Source organism: Bubalus kerabau, chromosome 22 (genome assembly GCF_029407905.1).
Source record: "Bubalus kerabau isolate K-KA32 ecotype Philippines breed swamp buffalo chromosome 22, PCC_UOA_SB_1v2, whole genome shotgun sequence".
NCBI classification, from domain to species: domain Eukaryota; kingdom Metazoa; phylum Chordata; class Mammalia; order Artiodactyla; family Bovidae; genus Bubalus; species Bubalus kerabau.
Window position 1 is genome coordinate 47,550,625 of NC_073645.1, and position 26,112 is coordinate 47,576,736.

At 52.1% G+C, this 26,112-nt stretch overlaps 1 protein-coding gene across 5 annotated transcripts; it reads right to left on the reverse strand.

Moving 5' to 3' along the window:
• Positions 1 to 1,223: 1,223 nt before the first annotated feature.
• Positions 1,224 to 26,024, reverse strand: UROS (uroporphyrinogen III synthase). Of its 5 annotated transcripts, XM_055560853.1 has the most exons (11): positions 25,720 to 25,859; positions 21,826 to 22,111; positions 17,443 to 17,531; positions 17,180 to 17,263; positions 15,566 to 15,662; positions 14,219 to 14,293; positions 12,133 to 12,207; positions 8,251 to 8,331; positions 7,329 to 7,414; positions 6,102 to 6,200; positions 1,224 to 2,418 (listed from the first exon to the last, which is right to left on the reverse strand). In XM_055560853.1, the coding sequence occupies exons 3-11, from the start codon at positions 17,503 to 17,505 to the stop codon at positions 2,284 to 2,286; spliced, it is 795 nt and encodes a 264-aa protein (XP_055416828.1). In that variant the 5' UTR covers positions 17,506 to 17,531; positions 21,826 to 22,111; positions 25,720 to 25,859; the 3' UTR covers positions 1,224 to 2,283. The 5 variants fall into 5 exon arrangements, with proteins under 5 accessions (XP_055416828.1, XP_055416825.1, XP_055416827.1 ...); XM_055560850.1 differs by lacking the exon at positions 21,826 to 22,111 and having other exon boundaries at positions 25,720 to 26,024; XM_055560852.1 differs by lacking the exons at positions 17,180 to 17,263; positions 21,826 to 22,111 and having other exon boundaries at positions 25,720 to 26,024.
• Between the last annotated feature and the right edge of the window lie 88 nt (positions 26,025 to 26,112).

The window sequence follows — 26,112 nt, forward strand, 5'->3', positions numbered from 1 at the left end:
TGGTTCTGACGTGCAGCCACGGTTCTTGATTCAGGGTCTCATCTATTTCACTTTGATATCATAGAGAAAAACGTGTATAAGGCAGTGTTCTCTAAATTATTTTACTCAGTCCTCAGGGACAAGTGTTCGGTCTGTGCAGCCAACGCCAGGATCAGTCTTAGGACGCACCCATCACCCTGCGTGTCCCCCCTGGCCCGCATCCCTGGGGCACTCTGGTCCCCACAAGGCCCCCATTACATTCTGAGGGGTCTGCTACTCATCCCAACTGGGACCTCGAGCTCAGACCAGCAAAACTGCAGGCTTCCACATTCACTGCCTACGGGGTTCACCGCCTTCAGCTGAAAAAGCCCTGGATTTCTGCCTGCCACGCGAACCAAGGGCGGCAAAGCTGCTGATCCCCGCAGGGGTGCACAGGGCAAGCTGCATCTCCAGGCCTGAGGCCATTCCTGCTGGTCTGACCCAAGAGCAGGTTTTCAAGCATAAATTGCTCCTTGGGACTTCCCTGGTGGTCCCGTGGTTAAGAACCCATCTTCCAATGCAAGGGATGTGGGCTTGATCCTGGGTTGGCAAACTAAAACCCCACATGCTGCAGAGCAATGAAGACCCAGTGCAGCCAAAATAAAAATAATAAATATTTTTTAAAAAGTTTAAAGAAGGCATAAATGCTTCTCAATTTGTTGCCTGACTCAGGTCAGTTTCCAGAACCCTGAAGTGGTTGTTGGTAGCAGTTTTGTCTAATTCTATCCTGGTTTCTACGAAAAGGCAGCTACTACCCCCCAGTACCCCCTTCCCTCCAAGCTCACTGTCCTGCACAAATTCACTTAGAAGCGAGCTGTGTACAGGGTTCCGCCCAGGTCACAACAGACTCCCTTCTGCCTCCTCCACTGTTCACATCTCTGGTCTCAAGAGAGATTCTGAGGGCTGCGGCTTCAATCCTCGAGAATATACAAAGAGGAGAAAAAAATTAAGGGAAGGAAAACTCGGTTCATTGCACTTAGTAAGGTACTAAAGCAGATTCCTGTGGTTCAGCAATATTAAAAGGAGTTTCAGGTATAATTTTCAATTCTGCTTATAAACCTAAGAGCTTGTGCTTGCAACCCTGCCTTAGCTAAAAGTACAGAATCATTAAGAGACTTCTATAGCAACCGGACCTTGCTCTGTCCCCCAAGCATGTGATCAGAGGACCGCTGACCCAGTCCAGGCACTGCTGAGCCCACAGGACCGTCTTCTGTGGCACTGAGGCTGGGGCCTGGGACGCGGGACTCTCTCCCGCAGTGCTTGCACCTGGACAAACGTCTCCTTGAGCAACAAAATCCAAAGACACTATAAGGCTCTAAAAACAACTGCACGCATGCACAGCTGGAGCAAATTACCGACAAGAAGATACAAAGGTGTCAGGAGCAAGAACAGGGTACTGCACGTGCCCCTGCCCTGGACACCCCCACAGGGGCGGGCAGGCCACCTAAGCCCCCCTCCAGCCTGACCCCTGGACGAACCTCTACCCTCATCCCACATAAGCAACCAGCTCATCCCCACCTCGGGGAGTGAGCAGGTGAAACTGTTACTTGTTTTTGCTCCCTCCTGTAGCCATCGGAGCCCCAATAAAGCCTTGCCTGAATGTCTTGACTAGCCCTTGGTGGTGGTGGTTGAGTTGCCAAGTCGTGTCTGACCCTTGCGACCCCATGGACTGTAGCCCGCCAGGCTCCTCTGTCCATGGGATTCTCCAGGCAAGGATACTGGAGTGGGTTTCCATTCCTACTTCAGGGGATCTTCCCAACCCAGCAGTGTAACCCACGTCTCCTGCATCTCCTGCATGGGTAGGAGGATTCTTTACCATTAGCGTCACCTGGGAAGCCCAGAGGTTCTTTTTTACAAGAGGAATAAAACTCCTTCACACACAGCAAACTTTATTCTTCACGCCAGGTTTGTCAGTGCTCAGCACGAGGGCGTATCTGCTTCTTCCCCAAACACAGCAAGTGACAGGGACACGCGGTCAGCCCGAGTGGCCAGCGAGCTCTGTCTGGCTTCCTTCCTGCCGCTGGAGGAGCTGTGCGCGCCGGGCAAGGGTCCGCGCTGGCCTCCCTGGGGGGACGCCAGGTGCCTGCGGGCCTGATGCCGGCCCCACGGCCTGTCCGGTCCCGGGTGCTGGGCAGGGGGCAGGGGGTGTTCTCCTCGGGCAGGAGGCAGAAGCATGAGGGCATAGGCCTCCTGGGAGCCCCTGTCAATGCCTGGCTCCACATGGAAGCAGCAGCCCAGCCAGGGGAGGGTGCCGGGGCCTCACACTCAGCACGTGTGGGGCTGGAGCGTCGTCCTAATGCCGGCGGCCAGGGCGCGTGGCGTGGGGCTCTCCGCGGTGCAGCTCACGGGCAGGCCCTGTGCGGCCAGGGCATGGGCCGTGGTGGGGCCGATGGCCACGAACTGCAGGGAGAAGACAGAAGGGTCTCAGCGGAGCCACAGGCCTCGGTTGGGGGTTGGAGGGGAAGCAGGAGGAGGTGGGTGCAGGGCCCGTCGGACATCCTGTTAGGACGACGTCTGGAATCGGTCAGGACCTCCGTGGTGGGAGCACAGAACAAAGCCTGGAAAGGGGCTCTCTGTGAGGCAGGGGCCCGGAGCCAGGGGGTCAGGTTCAAACAGCAGCTCCACAGGATAGTGGCCTCAGGGTGACCTACCCTCTGCGGGCCTCCGTCCCCACCTCCATGAAGCAGAAAGGTTAACAGCTTTGCTCATCCGGCTGCTCCAAGGGCTGGATGAGCAACACGTGTAACCACTTGGCCCGTGCCTGGCACAGACCCACACCTGGTGCCCATCGGTGGTCACAGGACCATCGTTATCCTAAGTTAGAAGCTTCAGTGGCCTGGGCCACGTTTTGCTGTGACTCTGGCCCCTGCCAGCTGTCATTGCAAGTCACTTAGCCTTTCCGATCCTCAGTTTTCTCATCTGTGAAAGGGGCTCAATCACCCTGCCTCTCAGTGCTGGCTTGGGGCGGGGGTGGTGAAATGGGAAGATTGACAGCTTCAGGCAGAGAGAAGGTGCTCATCTCACCCCACTCTGTGATCACACCACTGACAGGGACCTGCCCAGGAGTGGTCTGTGACGGTGAGCCCCAGAAGATGGCAGCCCCTGCCCGGCACCCCCATCTACCCCTCCCCAGGCAGGCTGGCAGGAGAGAGGACGAGATACCGCCTTCGCACCATCTTAGGAAGCCGTGGCCTGGTGCTCCTCCCCAGGGGTGTGTGGGGGGCAAGGAAGGAGGCTGCTCGCACAGAAGCTGGGGCTCTTGGAACCCCCACACTTCCACCCCTTCCACAAAGCAGCTACCCCTTAAGAGACCTCCCTAAGGCAAAAAATTGAAGCTGGACCCCTACCTCACACCATGCACAAACATTAACTCAAAACAGATCAGAGGCCTCAATGTCAGAGCTAAAACTGCAACAGAACACAGCAGTGAATGTTCATGACCGGGGACGAGGCAATGGTTTCTGAGACACACGATGAAAACCATAGCAACAAAATAGAACACTGGTTAAAACAAACTTCTGTGCCTCAAAGACGGAGAGGGCAATGGCACCCCACTCCAGTACTTTTGCCTGGAAAATCCCATGGACGGAGGAGCCTGGTAGGCTGCAGTCCATGGGGTCGTTAGAGTCGGACACGACTGAGCGACTTCACTTTCATTTTTCACTTTCATGCATTGGAGAAGGAAATGGCAACCCACTCCAGTGTTCTTGCCCAGAGAACCCCAGGGACGGGGAAGCCTGGTAGGCTGCCGTCTCCGGGGTGACACAGAGTCGGACACGACTGAAGTGACTCAGCAGTAGCAGTGCCTCAAAGAACACCATCAACACAGCAAAAAGACAACTCATGGAATGGGAAGAAGTTTGTGCAAATCATATATCTAATACGGTACTTGCATCCAAAAAAAAAAAAGAACTCTTACAACTCAATACCAAAAAGACAAATAACCTAGTTTAAAAGTGGCAAGGATGTGAACAGACGTTTCTCTTAAGAAGATATCAAAATGGTAAGACTCAGGGAACTCAAGTTGGTGCTCTGTGATAACCTAGAGGGGTGGGAAGGGGCGGGAGGTGGGAGAGAGATTAAAGAGCGAAGGGACAGGTGTACACATAAGGTGAATTCATGTTGATGCATGACAGAAATCAAACCAATATTGTAAAGTAAAGATAAATAAATATAAAAAAATGTTTAAAAAAGAAGGTATCAAAACGGTCATCATGCCCATGAAAAGATGCTCAGTGTCTTTAGTCATTAGGGAAATCCTAACCCAAACCACTAAGAAACTACTTCATACCCACTAGAATGGCTATAATCATAAAGACAAAAAAAAAAAAAAAAAAGTGTTGGCAAAAATATGGAGAAATTAGAATCCTCATATATTGCTGGTGGGACTGCAAAATGGTACAGCCACTTTTGAACACAGTTTGGCAACTGTTCAGAATATCAGACATAAAGTCACCATATGAGCTAGCAACTCTACTCAGGTATACACTCAAGAGAAATGAGAACACGTGTTCACACACACAAAAGCCTGTGTTTAAATGTTCAGCTATTACTCATGATGGCTCAAAAGAGGATACAGTCCACACGTCCATCAGCTGATGAATGGATAAATAAAAGGTGGTATATTCACAGAATGGACTGTTGTCTGGTAACGCAGAAGAATGAAGAACCGATACATGACGACATGGGTGAGCCCTGAAGCGATCGGGCTAAGTGAAACGAGCCAGTCACCGCAGGCTGTATACGGTGAGACTCCGTTTGTATGAGAAGTCCAGAGCGCAGGGAGATCCGCAGAGACGGGGAGAAGGCCACTGGGGGCTGGGGGCTGGGGCGTGGCTCTCATGGCCACGCGGTTTCTTTCGTGGTATTAAAATGTTCCAGAACGGGAGGGTGATGGTGCCACAACCCCGTGAATGACTAAACCCCTGAATTGCAGACTTTAAAAGGTACATGTTTAAGTCATAAAAAGTGAATTTCATGGTGTGTGAGTTATATCTCAATAAAGCTGCTTTTTTCTCAAAAAAAAAATAAAAAAATAAAAAAAGAAAGAAAGAAACTCCCTAAAGTCGGGAACTGGCAAATAGAAAGCATAATTTCAGCAGAAGCAATCTGGTCACAAGATGACGTTTCCACGTGAGCCTTTTATTCCCCCTGACGTGGGCTGGTCACAGGAGCGGGGGGGCATCTAGAGAGCTCTGCTGTCAGACTCACCACCAGGGGCCTGGCTGGACCCACGGAGCTCGCGGGGCTGGACCCAGGCTGTGGACGGGGCCCCTGGAGCAGGGCAGCCCACTCCCCACCGGGCCCCCAACAGCCCAGCGCTAAGGCCAGTGTTCTGTCTCTGGGCACCTGCCTGGGGCTGGGGTGGGAGTGGGGAACCAGTCTATAAGGCAGAGACAGTCCCGACCCCCTGGTGTGCTGGGGCCTGTGCTGGGGGCTCCCAGTCACACCAGCAGCCCCTCCCCAGTCCCCCTCGGGCCCTTTAAGAGCATCCCCATTACAGGGCTGTGATTACTTGCCAACTCCTAAAGAGTACGAATGGAAATCCTTTGAGTTAAAAACCACAAAAAGGAGAAAGGATTTTAGAATAGATAATTTCAAGACAGATGGGAAACAAGGGGAAGCATGCTCATAACTGAGCCAGGCCTTGAGCTAAGGGCTTGACTTAATTCTTTCAATGGACCTATCAGGGAAGACCATGTGCATGTCTACAAAGACCACAAAGGGCTAATTGTCCTCACGCTGCACAGGCTCACAGAGATTAAGTAACTTGTCCAAGAGCACCAGCCAGGAAGCGGTGCTGTGAGCTGTGCGCAGGGGCCCGGGAGTCCTGATGCCCGCGCTGCACAGCACGAGGACTTCTGGACCAGGGGTGGAACTCCCCGAGGTGGAAGTGCAGAGGCCTGACCCCTGGACCGCAGGACAGTCCAGCCCTGCCTTTTCTCCAGAGCTGCCATCAGGGACTCTGCGAGGTCAGGAGTGCTTTGACTTCGCATGGAAATTCTAGGATAATTAGTAAAAGCTAAAACAAACAAACAAAAGAATCTGAAAGAAAAAGATCAAAAGCCCACTGAATATCTTACCTTAATTTGGCCAATGCTGTCACCAGATAACTCTTGAATATGCTGGAGACTGTGTGTCAGGCCAGAGGGACTGAAAAATGTGATGCTGGCGGGAACACCCTGGAGAGGGGAGAACAGAGTCAGTCCCTTGCTAGGGGCTGAGGAGAAAGATGCTCCCCAGCCAATCACCATCACCCCTGGAGCCCAGGGTGCACCCTGGAACAGCCTGGAGGCATTCGCAGCAGGAGGGTCCCCACTGAGAGATGCTCCCCAGATGGTGACCACCCCTGGAGCCCAGGGTGCACCCTGGGGGCATTCGCAGCAGGAGGGTCCTCACTGAGAGATGCTCCCCAGCTGGTCACCATCACTCCTGGAGCCCAGGGTGCACCCCGGGATAGCCCGGGGGCATTCGCAGCAGAAGGGTTCCCACTGGTTTGGGTCCTGGGCTCCCTAGAGATGGAGCCCGGGGGAGGCTGGGTGCTGTTTCCTGGGCACTCTGCCGCCTTCGGTCTGCGTCTGCCCGGCCAGAGGACACAGGCACCGGGGACCCAGCACCCAGGCGAGTGGACAGCGCCTCCAGCTCCTGTGGCCAAAGAGCACCGATCAAGTCAGACAGCAGCGAGCCTGCTCCCTGGCCCTCTCCGTGCCTTCTGGAGATGGAGCAGACAGATGGGCCCATTGGGCCTCTCTGCTCTGGTTGGTGCTAACAGGGCCTCTCAGGCCAGCAAGGCATTCGGAAGCCTGTCCTGGGAGAGGAAGGGGAGGCGTCTTCTTGGGTGCAGACGTGGAAAGCTCCCATCAACCCCACAAAAGCCGAGCACTGTTCTGCCTGAAGCCTGCAAAGGTTCCCGCTGCCTCCCCAGGTCGACCCAGACCACGCCCCACCCCGTGGGCCCGCCTGGTGTGCACCTCACCCCTCTCTAGCCCCTGCCCTGCAGCTCCACCACTGCCCCACGGCGAGGAACTGTGTCAAGGCCACTGCTGACCCCGGGCTTTCTCAGTCTTGAATGCTACGCAGAGGGCTTTGTGTAAATTATCTCCTTTAACCCTTGAAAAACCTTACCAGATGGGTCTGTTCCTACTTCCCAGATACAGAGATGGAACCAAAAGATGGGACACTCCCCGCCCCCCACCGCGAGTCACAAGCTGCAATGGACAGCAGAACCAGCGTCGGGAGGCTGGCGCCCCTCAACCCTGCCTGTGCCACCCGGGGGCCCCCGGCCCAAGCAACCGGGAAGCGGCACGCACCTGCTGGGTGTAGTAGCTGGTGAGGTTCCCCTGGATCCCTGGGTGTGGAATAGTCTGGTAGACGGTTACACTCTCCAAGGGGATCCCTGGACACAATGGAGACCAGGAGACACACTTTACTGTGCCGGGAACGGACCACAGGGCACCGTTAGTAGAGGCCCCCCAGGGCCACACAACCCTCCCGGAACAAGTGGCCGGGCACCGAGGGGCGGGGGCTGGGCCGGCCCTCCGCACCCCACCTGATGCTGCGGAGCGGTCACATGGTGCAAGAGGTGGAGATGACAGAGAAGGATGGGGTCCCGAAGCCTCAGCCCCCCTCGGGACCAGGGATTCCTTTTGTCCCTGCATCTATGTGAACTGTCCACAGGCCTGGCCCTGGCCACTCCCGCCATGGCTGCTGTCCGCGTGGACTCCCATCCTGCGGGCCAGGGCTGGAGGCAGACCGCATGGGGGTTTGTAAGCCTGGGGCGTCAGCGGCCACGAGCTTTCGGGGGCCCAGACAGCTCGGTCCCTGGCACCCTGGGATGGAGCCCAGGGTTGGAGCGAGAGCAGGTCTAGGTCAGCTGAGCTGCAGGCCACCCCGTGCTTGATGAGATCGGCTCTCCCTGAAGACCGGCTTCCCTGTGTGCCCACCCGGGGGTCCCGGCCACCCTACCGCCACCGCGGTCCTGGTGAGGGCTCTGGGCCCCCTGCCAGCCCCCAGCTGAGCTGAGCGGGTTGGTGGGGAGCGCATCTGAAGCAGGAAGGTGCCTGCACCCTGAACCTAACATGAGGGGCGCCCACCTCCTGGCCCAATGGCCCAGCGCAGCCTTGCCCTCCCTCGAGGGCTCTGGGGTGACACTTTGTCACTGCGCAGGCGGGCTCTCGAGACCCCGGACAGACCGGGGCAGGCATGGCCCAGAGGGCCAGTGCATTCGGTCACCTTTGTCCTTGAGCATTTTTGGCAGGATCTCTCTCTTGAGGGTTCCACAGGGAAACAGAAGAGGCAGTGCTGAAGGCTCCCCTGCGAGTAAACAGGCGGGCGTTGTAGACAGGCCAGGGGTAACGTGTCAGGGGTGTGGGAGGTGCAGCCCCAGGCCCCGCCCTGGGTCAGGTCGGTTCCAGGACTGAGTGGAGGAAGCTCTCGGGGTCATGGTGGGGTGGGGGGCAGCATGTGGAACACTAACACCCATGCGTGCCTGGGGCTGTGGTACCCCCAGCTTCCGAAGCCCCTCCCACCCTGGTGGCCCCGGGCAGCGGTGAGCGTGCAGAGCTGGGTCAGAGGTCAGGCCCAGTACTGGCCCCAGAGTAACAGTCTCTGCCTCCAGAGGGGACCGGCTGGGAGGGAAGTAGCTGGAACCTGGGCTCCACGGGCAGGCAGCAAATGGGAGCTGAGCGTGGACGATGGACGTGCAGCCGCCCCAGCAGAGACCAGCTGCAGGGCCACTTCTGTTATGGTGGGGATGGCGGCCGCCAGGCCAGGTGCCTCAGGGGCTGAGGGACGCTGGGGGGAGCCCAGCCTGCTCAGAACGGCCCTGCCTCCTGCCCCTGCGTACATCTCTGCTCTGGGAGAATCAGCTGGAGGCCTCTATTTGCAGAATTGTGGAGACACCATGGAGACAGAAGCTCCCAACAAAACTGATGCGCCGTCAGGTGTCAGAATCCTCCCCAAGAGTGGAGGCTTGACGGCAAACAGCCTCACAGCCTCTGGGGGAATGACGCCCACGGCCCATCTCATCACCATGGAAACTGATGGCATCTCCCACCAGGGCACTGCTCGACCACACTACTCTTCCTCTTTGTCGTAAGATCGTTTATGGAAAACAACGAATGAATGAATTTAAAAAATTCCTTTCTGGGATGAGCTCAGCTAAACAGGCCAGTGTGAAAGCTGGTTGAGTGTTCTGCAGAGGTGAGCAGTGAGGTCTCCCTGGGACGACAGGGAGCGACCAGGGCCTGGCAGGAGTCTAATCCCACACAGGATGGTGAACCTCGGGGCTCGGATGCTCTGCGCTCCTTTGACAGGAAGGGGGCCTGGCCTGCTGGGCAGAAGACGGCAGCTGTGCGGAAAGTCCTTGAGCGCGCGCTACCTGGCCGGGGCGGGGGCTTCAGTCTCTGTAGGCGATGTGGGTAATGAGAGGGTGTGTGTAAATGTCATTTCGCTGGAGGAGACGCGTGTCTGTGAAACTCTAATGGCCTGCAGGTCTGTGCCCTCTCAGGCCTGCTAGCAGCGGGCACTAAATGGTGGATAATCAGGATGATGAGGCTGGGTGGGGGTGGGCGCGTGAAGGAGAGCCCAGGAAGTGGACAGGTCGGCAGGAACAAGTTGTCGGTCAGCTCAGCTGCAAGTCCAGGGGGACAGTTCAAATAACCTGAGTAACCAATCAACTATAATCCAGGGAGATTAAAAATCAATAAATAACCTGCACAATGCCTGCCTCTGACGCCCTCCCCTCCTTCTCTTTCTCTCAGAAGACACTGTTAAGAGTCATCTTCTACCTCTGACCACTTCACTCATCCTTTCTTTTCCGCCAGCAGGGTCACCCTGGGAGGGAAGACCTGTCCATCAGAACAAGAAACTACCAGATCACCGAGGTGATGGCTTTAAGTGCTCTAACACTGCCCGTCACGGAGTAAAGAAGTGTTTCAATCAAACAAATAAGCAGTAACTATGAACTGGCCTTTCTACTCCAAGCACTGAAAGTGCATTCTTGCCTTTTAAGATCAAGCTTCAGAGTTGACTTCCGAGAAAATCATTAACATCTAGGAGAAACCAGGGGCAAGTTCTTATCAGTCAGGATGAATTCTCATTTAGATATGATTCTAGTTGGGAACTGAAGGTTCGTTAGGACCCACAGGTGAACGCTGGTCGAGCCGTGTGGAGTCCGTCCTCCCGCTTGTCCCCTCGGAGCTATGGGACCCTGGATGGTCACGAGCCCCCCGGAGCTTCGACAAGCCTGCCAAACAGCACGCTGGGCGACCCTGGGGCACCCGGGCTGTCCCTGCGGTGCCCTGAGCCGAGAGGGGTGGCTGAGCTGTGGCCTGTGCTCCGTGTGACGGGAGAAACAGGTTTTTTGTTTTTTCATTTTGATTAATTTAAACAGGCACATGTGGCTCCCACAGTGGACCACAGTGGACGGTGGTGGAGAGGCGCCAGGGCCACGCTGACCACCCAGTAATGCCCAGCCCTCAACGCCAACAGTGACAGTGACGCAGCAAAGAGGAAATACGATCTTTCATAAAAGAGGAGCGGGAAAGGGAGGGTGGATGGGAACCTGCGAAACCCACCGTCTGCTGCCTGAGCGCCAGGAGGCCTGGCCCACGGGAAGGGGATGACCCAGGACTCTTGCAGGAGTGCCTCCCGGGGTCAACAGAAACACACAAGCCCGAGCCCTTCACCAACGGCACTGGCTCCTGACAGCAGGGAAGACCGAGACAGGCCAGCGCCACCTGGAGAACAAATGTTCCAACACACCACGCCCCACACAAAATGGCCCCAGAAGCCGTCCAAGTTCCCGGTTAAGGTGTTGCCCTCCCTGCCCACCCCGATGCCAACACCAGGGACACAGAAGAAAAAACCCTCTCCTGGACAAACTCACAGCAACACCTTGGGCATCAGCAACCAACTGGCCCTGTCTCCGAGCTCAGGGAAGTTCTAGAGAGGGCCTGTACACCGTGGCCCCGGGTCAGAGCCCAGGGAAGCTCTAGAGAGGGCCTGTACACCGAGGCCCCGGGTCAGAGCCCAGGGAAGCTCTAGAGAGGGCCTGTACACCGTGGCCCAGGGTCAGAGCCCAGGGAAGTTCTAGAGAGGGCCTGTACACCGTGGCCCCGGGTCAGAGCCCAGGGAAGCTCTAGAGAGGGCCTGTACACCACGGCCCCGGGTCAGAGCCCAGCACGTGGTCTACGGCCGCTCTCATGTTACGATGGGCAGAGGACGGGCCCGCACAGCCGCCTGCATCTGGTCCTCAAAGGACAGGGCCACAGCCCCTGACCTCGAGGGGCACAGCCCTGATCCCCTCAGTAACAGAAGGTGAGACGCCACCCTTCACGTGGGTGTCTGATGCACGCATCCGTCAGGGAGGGGTCAGCATGACAGGGACGCACGCTTACGTGCGCATCCGTGTGCAGCTGGAGCAGGCACGGGGGGGCTGGGACACACAACTTGAGTGGGGGCTGCCCTACAGACACACTGAGCCTCTGTTCTTTCTCTTCGAGAGTTCTGCTCCAAACAGAACTCTCATGTCAGAAGCTGAGAATTTCATAACTAGTGCAAAGCCTAATCCCTACTGAAATACAAGCCTCCCTAGAACCTGTGCCGTTTTAAGTCTCAGCCCATGTGCTGCCCAATGATGAGCTTATGAGGGGGTAGGGGGTGCTTTTTCACGGAGGAGTGGGCTTTTCGGGGGGGGGGGGGATTCAGAGAAGGAAGAGGCTCCCACAAGGAAGGACAGGCGGGAGAGCTGGCAGACAGACAGACAGTGCCCAGGAGCTCCTGCTGCCTCCACCCACCCCTTACGATTCCCAGAAAGTCCTGTTCCTGGTTTTGTCTCCAACCCTTTCACTCTGTGTCAAGTTCGAGTTGTCTCCTTGGGTGGAGCGGGTGGAGGGCAGTGGGCTCAACCTCAGACAAGCACAGACGGAAGCAGATACAAGGCACCTGATACAGCAGCAGATGCAAGGCGCCATGAACGCAGAGGGGCACACGCACTCAGATCAGCCGTGTCGTTACCAAGACAGCACCGAGGAGACGGCCCTTCCCCAAGGTGCTGGCTGGGAGGCCCCCCAACAGCAGCACCGGGCTTCACCGGGGCCCGACTCTACTTACTGGAGCAAATGTACTCTGCAAGCTTTTCTGCGTTTCCACAGGTTTCTCCTTCTGTATGCAGGCCAATTCTATTCACTGGAAAACAACAACATCTATTTGTTTACATGGTTATTTAAGTCCTTTTGTTCCAGGGTCATTTTTTTAAAGGTGCAGAGACGAAGGCAGGTGCTTTACAAAGACACGGAGTGTCTCCCCTTGGAAGCTGGTGTGGGAGGTGGGAGGAGGCATCATGTACCTGAGAGGGAGCTGGGTCCCAGCCGGCGGCACCCCCGCCCCCGCAGGCCCCCACCCCCGCGGCCCCCAGACCTGTGGCTTTAGGTGATGCGGGGTCAAATTAGCAACTTACTCTCAAAAGGTTCAGGAAAAATTAAGTTCTTTGCCTTGTATTGATACCTTTCCTATAAGTTCCCTTTAAAATAAAGATGTATATATAAAAGAAGAAATGACATAACCACCACACAGATCTGTCATAATTTAAATTGAACTCTTCCCCTGTTCGTGGACACTTGGGGTTTTTCATTTTTTTTACATAAGTAACACTATGATATAGCTGTGTATCCCAACCCTCCCCCCACAAAGACTCTTGACAGTCCCTTTGACAGCAGAGAGATCCAACCAGTCCATCCTAAAGGAAATCAGTCCTGAATATTCATTGGAAGGACTGATGCTGAAGCTGAAACTCTAATACTTTGGCCACCTGATGCGAAAAACTGACTCATCTGAAAAGGCCCTGATGCTGGGAAAGATTGAAGGCGGGAGGAGAAGGGGACAAGAGAGGATGAGATGGTTGGATGGCATCACCGACTATGGACATAAGTTTGAGTATGCTCCAGGAGTTGGTGATGGACAGGGAAGCCTGGCATGCTGCAGTCCATGGGGTCGCAAAGAGTTGGGCACGACTGAGCGACTGAACTGATAAAAACATTTCTCCTATTTGGGATTACTACCTTTGGATAGATTACCAGAGAAGGGATTAGTGGGCCAAAGGGTACAAATAATTTGGCAAAGCCTTTGAGTACATGCTGACCAAGTATTTCTCAAAACATGGGAACCGATTTTCAATGCCATTTAGCCATATCTGAATATATTTATTTTACCGCAGCCTTATCGGGATCATTATGTGGTTGACTAATTACTTGTTATAAACTGAGTAAGGAAAAGAATCTGTTTTAAAGTGAACCACGGGGCTCCATGAACTAAGTCAGGTCAGTGGGGAAGGACATCTCCTGTTCCCCTCCCTTCTCTGCTCTCCACCACACTCACACCTCTGCACGCTGGCTGCCCTGGGGGTGGGTTTTCCACACCCAGCAGTTCTCCGGCTCTCAGCTGGGTATCTGACAACCTAACTCACGTCTGACGCTCTCTCCAAGGAGGCAGTGTCAGATCCCAAGGACCCGGGGCTCAGTCCCCCAGATCACACTGCCCCCACTTCAGACCTAGGTCATCGCTTCTGCTTCTGACAGACCGGCTCTGAGTCGGAGGGTCTCCCGGCCCACTCCTTGAATTGGGTCACTTGCTAGAACAGCTCACAGAACTCAGGGAAAAGGTGTAATTTACTGTTGCTGGCTTCTTACGAAGGTATTTCAAAGGGTGTCAATGAACAGCCAGGTGGAGGAGCTGCATTGGGCAGGGATGGTTCGGGGGGCCTGGGCCTCCCAGCTCCTCTGTGAAATGGCTCTTTGGATTTTTATGGCGGCTTCGTTGCATGGGCACAATCGACTAAATCATTGGTCACTGGTCATTAATTCAACCTCTGGGCACCCCACCATTCTTCTCCCTGGAGGTGGGGGGCAGGGAGGGCAGGATCTGAAAGTTCCCACTGGAATCACAGGACTGGTTCCCATGGCAACTAGCCCCCAGTCTAAGGGCTTCCCAAAAGTCACCTCAGTGAAGTCAACTCAGATGGAACTGAAAGGTCTGTTATGAATAACAAAAGACACCTTTTTTTATCTTGTCACTTAGGAAATTCCAAGGGTTTTAGGAGGCCTGGGCCAGGAATAGGGATAAAGACCAAATATACATTTTTTATTATAATCACAATATCACAGTCATTCTTTGGTGTTTTATTTGGGCCTTGACTGCTTACCTAGAGAAGCAGTAGCATTTCCCACCACATACACCGACTTAGCATTCCATTTTTCTTTCAGAGACTTTTTCCAGACTGTAAAACATGAAATTCGATGTGAGTTGCAAATACCACGGTGGCGTTTGGACTGCTGCCTGTGGCTGTTTATCCTAAAAAACTTGTGTGCAAGGCAAACTTTTAATGACCAGATATAAAGAAACAGCATCTCAAACTAAAATCCATTTTTATATTCTATTCATAGTCTGCAGGCAAGTTTTTAAAAATCACTTTGGCCAAATGTGTCAGTATGCCTTGCCTGAAATATTAAGTCATTTCCACAGCTGGCACTAGAAGCATTTTTAATGAATACTAGTAAACAAACATAAAGAAGAATTAATTTGCTTGGTGATATTAAAATATAAAAATCTACCCTTTTTCCCTTGGCCACGCCATGAGACTTGTGGGATCTTGGCTCCCAGACCAGGGATTGAACCCACGGCCACAGCAGTGAAAGCGCTGAGCCCTAACCACTGGACCACCAGGGAATTCCCCCCAAATCTAGACTTTTAGAGAAAAAAGTTACTGCTTGTGAAAAAGAGGCGATTTAAATCTCTAATAAAGCAACTGCTGTTTACTCACTGTCCTACTCTTTGCAACCCCCTGGACTGCAGCATGCCAGGCTCCTCTGTCCTTCACTCTTGGAATTTGCTCAAATTCATGTCCACTGAGTTGGTGATGCTATCTATCCACCCCATCCTCTGCTGTCTGATACAACTGATTTTATTTGGGACATAAACCAAAGCAGTCAACAAACTGTCTTCTGAGATAGGAAGGCTCATTTATCCATTAGGTCAAAGTAGAGATGATACATTTCGGGTTAGGAACAAACACAATTTTATAGAGGACATTATCATTTTATGACAAAAGTAAACATTTTAAAATATGGGTTAAAGAAATACTGGGAAAAAAAAAGCATCATAAGGCCACTTGGCATTCAACACCCTTTTAGGAGATAAGGAAACACTAGTTTTTCCTTCCTAAGATCTGACACCCGTCTGGGTGTTTAGGAGGCAGCAAAGTCCGGTTTCCTGGGGACTCGGCACCTCGAAGTGCTCGCTCCCATCAGAAGGCTCCTGGGTGACGCTATTCTGGGTGGGACGCTAAGAAACAGCCTAGAAGAGGGAATCTCATCTCATCTTCCCTCCACAGGTAACACAGGCACAAAGGAACTCAGTACCTAAATACTTCTTGAACCAAAAGTCACTGTGCTGTTTCAAACGTGAGGTGCAGCTCTTTCTAGACTGAGCATCACCGACGGGAGAAACCAGAGTGACATCCTGAGGGATTCACAGCAGACCCCGCCCTCACCTTCAGCTTTAGTGTCTTTCTGCAAACACCGCTCCACGGCTTCCACCGCTCTGGGGCTGGTGAAAATGAGTCCCCCGTAACCTTCGGGATGAGACAGCTGCACACCAAACAACGGCAGAGGAATTTTATATGATGGCCAAGTTCAACGCTGCCCAAGATTCAACATCTTCACAAAAGCAGTAGGCAAATGAAATCCATCAATCCATCCATCCATCCTTCCATCCACTCAAGACATGAGAGCTCACTATGTGCCTGGAACTACTCCAGGTCTTTAAGGTCACACAGGTAAATTCATAGCATTTCCCCCAAACAGCTCACAGTCTTGGGGAGGGATGGGTCAGTGTGATGCGGGGTGGCAGGCATAAGGGAGCAGAGGGGATGTGACTCAGCCTGGGCGTGGCTGGGGTGTAGGCAGGACCGCAGACTGGACCTGCATCCGTAATAAACTGGAATATTCAAGGAGCGATATCCATGCTGAAGCCCTGGTTTTTGAAGATAAAAATGGGGACAAAATCTACTGACCATGTATTCTGAGCAAGGTGGTGGGCTGTCTTACACACATTCCTGCACCAAACGTGTGAAGGCACCCTGTGATGGGTGCAAAGACTTGATTGGATTAAGACACAGAGGCTTGTCAAGGATGAGGAAGCAGCCCAGGTGAGGGCCGGAGCTGTGATCTGAGCACGTGTCTCCACGGTGCCCAGGCCTGAGCACTCACTCACCACACCACCAGAGCTTCAGACAGAGCTCAGACACCCCCTCAGGAAACAGACTAGCTGGGGGTGACGGACAGGCTCCTGCTTCTAGCATTTTTCTGACCATCGGGGTCCTAGCAACGAGCTCAGATGATGAGCTCTGCTTCCGTTAAAGCTGCTTATGGGGGTCCCTTACATAGTCCTCACAGCACATAGTCAGGGCAGATGCCAAATGTTGAACGAATAATTCAACATTCAGCTCAAACGGAAAGGAGAAAGCAGAGAGGTGCTCCATGAGTGACGGGCAGACTCCAATATGCAGAGCATGGGGGCGGGGTGGGGAAGGGGGGAGCCCAGTGGACAGGGGTGGGCACACCCATCCCGTGAAGCCCCTGGCTCTCGGCCCACGTGCCCAGAACGGAGCCCCTGGAGAGGTTATCTGGTGGCAGGTGCACAGTGGTGGAGACTGCTGGGCACCGAATCTTTAGCTGGAACTGTTCCGACGGGGCTTCCCTGGGGCCGTCCCTGGCTGTAATCTGTTGCCCCAACCCCAGGGGCAGCAGCCCCAACCCTTCCTCTTATCTGCTGGGGGACCTGGCCAAGGTGCCTGGCCTGGGAAGAAACAACAGCTGTTGGGCTCTTTGCTGAGGTCGGGGGGTGTGGCCTTCAGGAGAGGAGGAAGGGGAAGGGTCTGCACCGCTGAGAGCAGGCAGGCGGGGCCTCGCCGCAGGCCCGCCTCTGAGAGGCTCGGGCTGAGGATCCAACAGCAGCTGAGACCTGGGGCAGGTGAGTTCACGTCGCCAGATGGTGAGACAAGTGCTCATCAACAGGTCCTTCCCACTCGGGTTGGGAAGAATGCCACGGAAACCAAAGGTGTCTCATTGGAAAACGATGGTGCTCAGAGGCTGGCGAACCTTACCTTCTCCGACAGACTGGGGAGAGACAGAAACTCAAATGATAAAACAGGGATCAAAGTGGCTTCGAGCCCATATAATCCCAGCTCCTGCAAATAAAAGGATACAGCTTTGAGCTGGCAGGGGTTTTTTTGGAAAATAAGGAAAAGGGGCCTGTTTCACAATTTACACTGTGCCCACTCAACTGTTAGCAGATCGCCCCACCCTTGATTGACTTCAACACAAGGCAGGGCCAGGCGTTCTGGGACTGGGTGTGCCAAGCACTTACCCTGACGTAGGGGTCCTGGCCACAGTCGTCCTCCTTGGGGTCTTTCAGCAAAAGAACCTTCATTATGGCCTGGCAGTCCTTACAGGGTGCTACGGGGAGGGAAAGGGGATGTTAACTCGATCTCCAAGGCTCTTCCTGAGCAGGGTCAGTGGGCCGGGAGGGCGTGGGGCGCAGGTAATCAGCAGCAGCTTGGCTGGCCTCTCCCTCCCCCACAGTGACTTGGCATTTATGGGCTTGTTCCTTCTGAAGACCCTATCGCCGATAAGGCCCGCGGACAGCAGGCTGGCACTTGATATCACTTGAGAGACTCACAGAAGAGAGTGATGCAAATTCTGGGTTGAATCAATAATAAATAAGAGAAATGAGTATCTTCTAAGGAAAAGGAATAATTACTTCCATTTCTTGATAAATCTACTCAGTTGCTTATAAGCTCTTTAGGAAATGATTATATTGATTCTTCTCATATGTTTTACAATGTGGTCAAGTACCATGAGATAATCTTTCAAAAATTTTTGAGAAACCTGGGAAAAAAGCCTGTTGATATATATCAAAAGGCGTACATACTTCATACCCTTTCTTCCTATAGTTTCACTTTTAGAATAAATTCTAAGATGATACTCATAAATGTGTGCAAAGATTAACATAAAGGTGTTCATCCTGGTATTCTTTTTTTTTTTAATTGACATAGAACATAGGGCAAGTTTAAGGTGTACAGTGTGATTTAATACATTTATACATTGTGACACAATTACCTCTGTAACACTGGCTAACATCTCTTCACTTCATAAAATTATCATTTCTCTTCTGTGGTAAGAGCAATTAAGATCTAGTCTCTTGGCAGCTTTGAAGTTGATAATACAATATTGTTGATTATAACCACCACGCTATTCATTAGATCCTCAAAACTTAGCTGCAAGTTCGTATCCTGAAGGCAATGGCACCCCACTCCAGTACTCTTGCCTGGAAAATCCCATGGACAGAGGAGCCTGTTAGGTTGCAATCCATGGGGTCACTAAGAGTCAGACACAGCTGAGCGACTTCACTTTCACTTTTCACTTTCATGCATTGGAGAAGGAAATGGCAACCCACTCTAGTGTTCTTGCCTGGAGAATCCCAGGGATGGGGGAGCCTGGTGGGCTGCCGTCTATGGGGTCGCACAGAGTTGGATACGACTGAAGTGACTTAGCATTAGCATTAGCATTATGCCTTATAATTGCAAATAATTAGAAACAATGTAAATGTCCAACAAGGAGAGAATGGCTAAATAAATCATGGTACAAGTCTACAAAAAAAATCACTAAAATACCCATAAACAACTTACTACATGGGTTATTTAATCACAAAATAATGTTAAGTTTAAAAAGGCAGGATACAGAATTACATAACATGTGTGATTTTACAGATTTTATATACACATAGACATGAAAGAATATTCTTTGCTGCTAGGTTAGGGTGATTATTTTCTCCTCTATCTCTTTCTGTATCATCCAATTTTATTTTTACAATAAACATTAAATTCCTCTTGTATCAAAGGAGGAAGAAGCACATTATAACCACCCAAAGGTCTCAAAAGCCACCGAAGACCTGCAGAACAAACTCTGCTGGAAACGCAGATTACATCCCACAAGTAGCATTAGACTAGCAATTACTTAATTAATATACAGTGGTTGATAACAGTCAAAGAGAGTATATTGTTTGGAGCAGAAGTGGGTTAACGCTGGGAGCCATTACTAATAAATAATCACTGAACATATTTCTGGAAACTTATAACATCTATGGGACATCTTAGGAAACTCTGGCTCCAAATGAATTGCTTTGTATCTAAGCAACCAATCCTGGGTGAACTAATAATAATTATGAAGCCAAGTTCAATTACTGCTGCTTTCCAGCAGTTAGCTGGAGAGCGGGGGGACTTGGGGAAAGAGGCAGCAGCATCGTGTCTATCATTTCCTGAAATTACTCACCATGCGTCTAACACAGAAACCAGAAATCCCCCTTTCCGGGATGCTCACTCTTAGGTGCCAACTTGGCCGGGCTCGTTTTCCCCATTTATTCAGAAATGCTAACCTAGGTGTTGCTGGGCAGGTACTCTGGAGAGGTGATCCACTCACCATTCGTTGGCTTTTAGTAAAAGAGGTGATCCTAGGTCACCAGGGAGGGCTTGCTTCAGTCACTAGGAAGGCCTAAAGAGCAGAACTGAGGTTTCCTTGAGGAAGAAGGTAATTCCACTGCGGCCGCAGCCGCAGGTAGTGCCCGAGCCTGCCCTTCCCGTCGGCTTGCTCTGTGGATTCCAGCCTTTCCTCACCAGCCCCCACAGCTGTGCAAGGCGATTCCTTGCACCAAGTCTCCTGATTATATCCCCTACTGTTCTCTGTTGAACCCTGGCTGACACACCCCCCAATCTGGGGGTTCAGGGATGTATGCCACTAGGTGGCAGAAGTGAGTGACAGAAGATGAGATGGTTGGATGGCATCACGGACTCGATGGATATGAGTGTGAGCAAACTCCGGGAGAGTGAAGCACAGGGAAGCCTGGGGTGCTGCAGAATCGCACATGATTAGTGACTGAACAATAGAAAAGGGCCTGGGGCTTCCCCAGGGGAGAAGGCAGGCGTGACTCAAGTGCAAGCACCAGGGAGACTCTGGTTCACTGAGCAAGGGGAATCTACCGGATCCCCAGATATCCATTCCTCCCTCCTTCCTCGCAGACGGGAGCCCTTCATAACCTCGGGCACATGGATGCCTGGGACAAATACGTGCAGATGGATGTCGTCAGGTGAGGAGGTGCTGGTCCAGAGGATGGAAGTGGAAGTGATGCACACACTTCCGGTCCCACCTGGACAGGAAGTGCCGTTCCTGCCCTTCCCTTCCTGCCTCCCTGCCAGGCGGAGGATAGATGGGGTTGGCCAGTAAGAGCTGCAGGGTCCTGCCCTGGGGGTGATGCAAGGAGCAGGACCTCTTTGCATGGCAGAGCCACCACTCAGCCAGAGTGTTTACATCAGAGGAAAGAAACGTTCTCTCCTGTTTCAGCCAATGTTATCGGTTCTCTGTTAGAGCAGTGGGACCCACATCCTCACCCATGCAGAGCCCAGAATGCTTCCTGGAGGACCCGATGTTCCTGGAGGATCATGTTCAGACTGGAGGCTGCACAGGTTCAAGCCTGGGGGGTGGGGAGAGGCCTGGGGCGGCTGGAGTGTGCAGGGGAGAGTGGGGAGATGGCCTCGTCTGGCCCCGTTATGGAGTCTGGACTTAGCAGCAATGGAGATGTCTTGTTGATGGATGTACTGTTCTGCTTGCTCTTTTTCTTCCCTTTTCTCTCTGGGGCAACATAAGGAGGGGAGTGCAGGGTCACCGAACAAGCACAGAACTAAGGGCCAAGGGAGTCGGGTTCTGGTCCCAGCTTGACTGGCCACGACATGATCTTGTTTTTGCCCCTGTTAAATGGGAATACCCTCTGCCCTCCCAAGGCACAGAGTGACTCAAAGGAGATAATGAATGACAGCTACCCAGCTGTTGTTATGTAGTCACTAAATCATGCTTGACTTTTCTGTGACCCCATGGACGATAGCCCGCCAGGCTCCTCTGTCCATGGCATTCCCCAGGCAAGAACACTGGAGTGGGCTGTCATTTCCTTCTTCAGGGGATCTTCCCGGCCCAGGGATTGAACCTGAGTCTCCTGCATTAGCATGTGGATTCTGTATCACTGGGCCGCCTGGGAAGCCTTAGTTGGATAATAAAAACATGTGAGAGCAAACCAAATCTATTCACTGCAAATAAGGAAAATATTTCTTCTGGGTTCTACTCTGTGGTTCTCTCGGGTAATAAAACCGACGCCTTCTGGATAATGACTGCTTAGAACTTCCATGAGATGGGCTGCAGGACTTGAAAAATAAAAATCAAATACTGCCCTTGGCCCTTCTCTGCCATTGCTCTACGCATCTCTAAGGTAGAACTAAGAGGAGCCACCGCTGAAGCTTCCCGGCCACCCCAGAACCCCTATCACCAAGTTCACCGAGAGACAGATCAACGGACACGTGCACTCAGTCATGCCAACACGCTGCTACTCTTCTTAGTAACTGAAGGTTTAAAGCTGAGACTGTGCAGAGAATTGATTCTCCTCCACATCTACTCTCACAGCTGACAGGTACCAGTCACTGAACTACTAGGCAAATCCAGCCCAGGGCTGAATCCAAGGGCTCAGAGAAAGGTCCACAGACCCCTTCTCAACAAGGGAGGGGTCCCTGCTGGGCCAGCGGTTAACAATCAATGAGAAGCCTGTGCACCGCAGCTAGAGGAAGCCTGTGCGCAGCAAGGAAGATCCAGAGCAGCTATCAATAAATAAAGTTTAAAACAAAAAAATTTTTTTTCAGTTGACACCAGTTACCTGCATTGCATCAACAGGAGTAAGCCTGGAACAGGAAGGGGAGAATGGGGTCTTCTCAGGCTTTTATGCAAGAAGGTTTGTATGTGAGTTACTTCGGACTTTGGCAAGAGGCCTGGTGGTGTGGAAGAACCTTGTGCCGGGGGGCTGAAGCCTGGGTTCTGGTCTACGCTGTTCTTCTCTTGGTCTCTGTTCTTGAATCTGTGAAACAGGTCTGGGCCTCTGAACCAACAGTTTCCCTGGGGCACTTTCTTCCCCATAGTAGATGCTCAGCAAATACTTGTTCACACTGTGGGAAAACAACACTTTAGGTGTACTCAGCAATGTCTGGAGCATGGGGAATGGCCACTTTTCCTTAAAGAGACAGGGAACTGACTTGATTAAGGGCTCTTTGCTGGTAAGAGAGCCACGTCTCAAATCCATACTTTTAACCCATGTTCTGCTGCTTTGAGTATTAGCAATAAAAGCAGCTGCCCTTTCATCTGGCACTTACATGTATAATTTATGGGGCTAAGCATCTTACAGGCAAGATTTCAATTCTCATTTAAACCAGCAAAGAAGGGAGTATTATTCCTTTTTTACAGAGGAGGAAACTAAAGCTCTGAAGGTCTGAGTAATGTGCTCAGGCTGCACAGCACAGGAGTTGGCAGAGGTAATCATAAAATGTAACCCAGGCCTGGAGCCCAGGCCCGGTCTCCCAAGCATATGCTACCAGCTCTCTGCTCCTTTAAGATAAACTCCAGACTCCGTTATACAGAGTGGAGCATTAATAAGTCAGAAAGAGGAAAACAAATATCAAATATTAATGCATGTATGTGGAATCTAGAGAAATGGTACAGATGAACCTATTTCCAGGGCGGGAAGAGAGACACAGAGGTAGAAAACAGACATGTGGACAGACATGGGGGGAAGGGAGGGTGGGGTAAACTGGGAGATTGCGATTCACATACATACGTTACCATGTGTAAAACACGTAGCTAGTGGGAGGCTGCTGTAAGCTCAGGGAGCTCGGCTCGGAGCTCTGTCATTACCCAGAGGGGTGGGGTGGTGGTGGGGGGAGGGGTTCGAGGGAGGCTCAGAAGGGAGGGGATATATGTATGCATATAGCTGACTCATGCTGTTGTACAGCAGAAACCAAAACAATATTGTAAAGCAATTATATTCCAGTAAAAAAAAAAAAAAAAGATAAATTCTGAGTTGAGCTGAAGGTGAGCCAGTGGGTTGGCAATCTAGTCCCTGACTGAGTGAAGTTCCCCGGGGTCAGTACTGGATTTTCTTGAAGGACAAAAACCATGGGTAGTCCATTTATTCACATTCACTGCTCCAACTCACACTCTGACCATGAGCTCAACACTGGGGACTAATCCCAAGGCACAAAGAAAGGCTTTTCCCCTCTCAGATGGGAATACCAGACCACCTGACCTGCCTCTCGAGAAACCTATATGCAGGTCAGGAAGCAACAGTTAGAACTGGACATGGAACAACAGACTGGTTCCAAATAGGAAAAGGAGTACGTCAAGGCTGTATATTGTCACCCTGCTTATTTAACTTATATACAGAGTACATCATGAGAAACGCTGGGCTGGAAGAAGCACCAGCTGGAATCAAGATTGCCGAGAGAAATATCAATAACCTCAGATATGCAGATGACACCACCCTTATGGCAGAAAGTGAAGAGGAACTAAAAAGCCTCTTGATGAGAGTGAAAGAAGAAAGTGAAAGAGTTGGCTTAAAACTCAACATTCAGAAAATGAAGATCATGGCATTTGGTCTCATCACTTCATGTGAAATAGATGGGGAAACAGTGGAAACAGTGTCAGACTTTATTTTTTTGGGCTCCCAAATCACTGCAGATGGTGACTGCAGCCATGAAATTAAAAGACGCTTATTCCTTGGAAGAAAAGTTATGACCAAGCTAGATAGCATATTGAAAAGCAGAGACATTACTTTGCCAACAAAGGTCCATCTAGTCAACGCTATGGTTTTTCCTGTGGTCATGTATGGATGCTAGAGTTGGACTGTGAAGAAAGCTGAGCGCTGAAGAATTGATGCTTTTGAACTGTGGTGTTGGAGAAGACTCTTGAGAGTCCCTTGGACTGCAAGGAGGAGATCAGCCCTGGGTGTTCTTTGGAAGGAATGATGCTAAAGCTGAAAATCCAGTACTTTGGCCACCTCATGTGAAGAGTTGACTCATTGGAAAAGACTCTGATGCTGGGAGGGATTGGGGGCATGAGGAAAAGGGGACGACAGAGGATGAGATGGCTGGATGGCATCATTGACTCGATGGATATGAGTTTGAGTGAACTCTGGGAGTTGGTGATGGAAAGGGAGGCCTGGCATGCTGCGACTCATGGGGTCGCAAAGAGTCGGACATGACTGAGCGATTGAACTGAACTGAACTTATTAAAGCCCTACATGCTTATTGAGGAAAGTTTGCAAACTACAAAACAGTATGTTCCTCAAGACATTAAAAATAGAATTCCTATGATCAAACTGTGGTGGAGAAGACTCTTGAGAGTTCTTGGACTACAAGATCAAACCAGTAAATCCTAAACCAAATCAACCCTCAATATTCACTGGAAGGACTGATGCTTAAGCTGAAGCTCTATTACTTTGGCCACCTGATGCGAAGAGCCAACTCATTGGAAAAGACCCTGTTGCCGGGAAAGATCGAGGGCCAGAGGCGAAGGGGGCAACAGAGTCAGGGACAGCTCATTCCTTTTTTGCAATTGCACTTCCCACCTACTCTGCTCATTTTACAGAAAAAAAAAAGGAAAACTATAGACCTCGCTCTCAGAAAGCTGATGTCTTCTCTAGTGACTTTTTTCCCCCAAATAACATTAACAGGCTGCAAACTGGCAGTCTACGAGATAAATCTGACTGGTAGATGACTTTTATTTGGCACAAGTTTTACAAATCATGTTTTCTGGTAAAAGTCCAGCACGCCAGGTTTTCTTGCAAAGTGAGAACTGAGAACACTGGCCGACTTTTCCACTTGGCCACAACTTGCAGAGCTGCTGGGTACACACTGTCTAGTTTACCAAAGTCCTCTCCACCGTGTTTTCTCAAAATGGGCTCAGGTCTGTCCTTTAGATATCCCCACAGGCCCTGAAAGTGTTAATTGCTCAGTCATGTCCGGTTTTTTTAGACCCAATGGATTATAGCCTGCTAGGCTCCTCTATCCATGGGATTTTTCAGGCAAGAATACTGGAGTGGATTGTTATTTCCTACTCCAGGGGATCTTGCCGACTCCAGGGGATCTTGCCGACCCCAGGGATCAAATCCAGGTCTAGTACATAGAAGGGAGATCCTTTACTGTCTGAGCCCCCAGGAAAGCCCTAAGTGAAAGTGTCAGTCCCTCAGTCGTGTCTGACTCTTTGAGACCCCATGGGCCAGGATCCTCTGTCCATAGAATTCTCCAGGCAAGAATACTGTAATGGGTACTCCTTTCCTTCTCCAGGGGGACGTTCCCTACCCAGGGATCCAACCTGAGTCTCCTGCATTGCAAGCCTTGCTTGCTGCAGTCCATGGGGGTCCCCGAGTTGGACGCAACTTAGCGACTGAACCAACAACTTGCCCGAAAGCCGATGAGGTTGATGCGTGATTTTAAAGAAACCTTCAGATCGAGAAATGCGCTTAAGGACAGTGGGCTAAGGGCAGGTATCAGGATCGCATTCACTGATTACGGACAAGGCTGTGCCACCGACTGTGCTGGGCAACGCCTGCCGGATTGGGGCATCTACTCTGGTCCCGCGACCTTCTTTCCCTTCGGGGACCGCGCACCACGGCCCAGCGTCCACCCAGGCCAGCAGCGACCTAAGGGGTGCTTACGGCGGGTCCCCGTGCGTAAGCGGAAGTCTTGTGTCTTCGCCGGTACCGTGCACAAGCGACACCTACCTGGCGGGGCTGGCGAGGCGCTGAGCAAGCGCCCACGCCGGGGCGGACTCTCAGGGTTTCCGCCTGCAGGCTGCCGGGCTGCGACGCTCAGCGCAGACCCGAGGGCGGCCCCCTTACCACGTGGCCGGCGTTGCCACGACGACAGTCCAAGCCCCCGCCCCCAGTTACTGGTCACCTGTACCCGCGGTGGGGGATCCAGGGGCCGGCGCCGAAGCTCGCGCATGCGCACTGACACCCAGACCCAGCGACCTATCGGGATGGGTCAAACCACTGAGCAAAGCGGGGTGGTGGTGGTGAGGAGAGCCTTGGAAAGACGAGCCGCTCAATGGAAGGAGGAAGAGAAGGCCAAGATAGGACCCCCTCCCCAAGTTGGACTTGACTTTCGGACTTCAC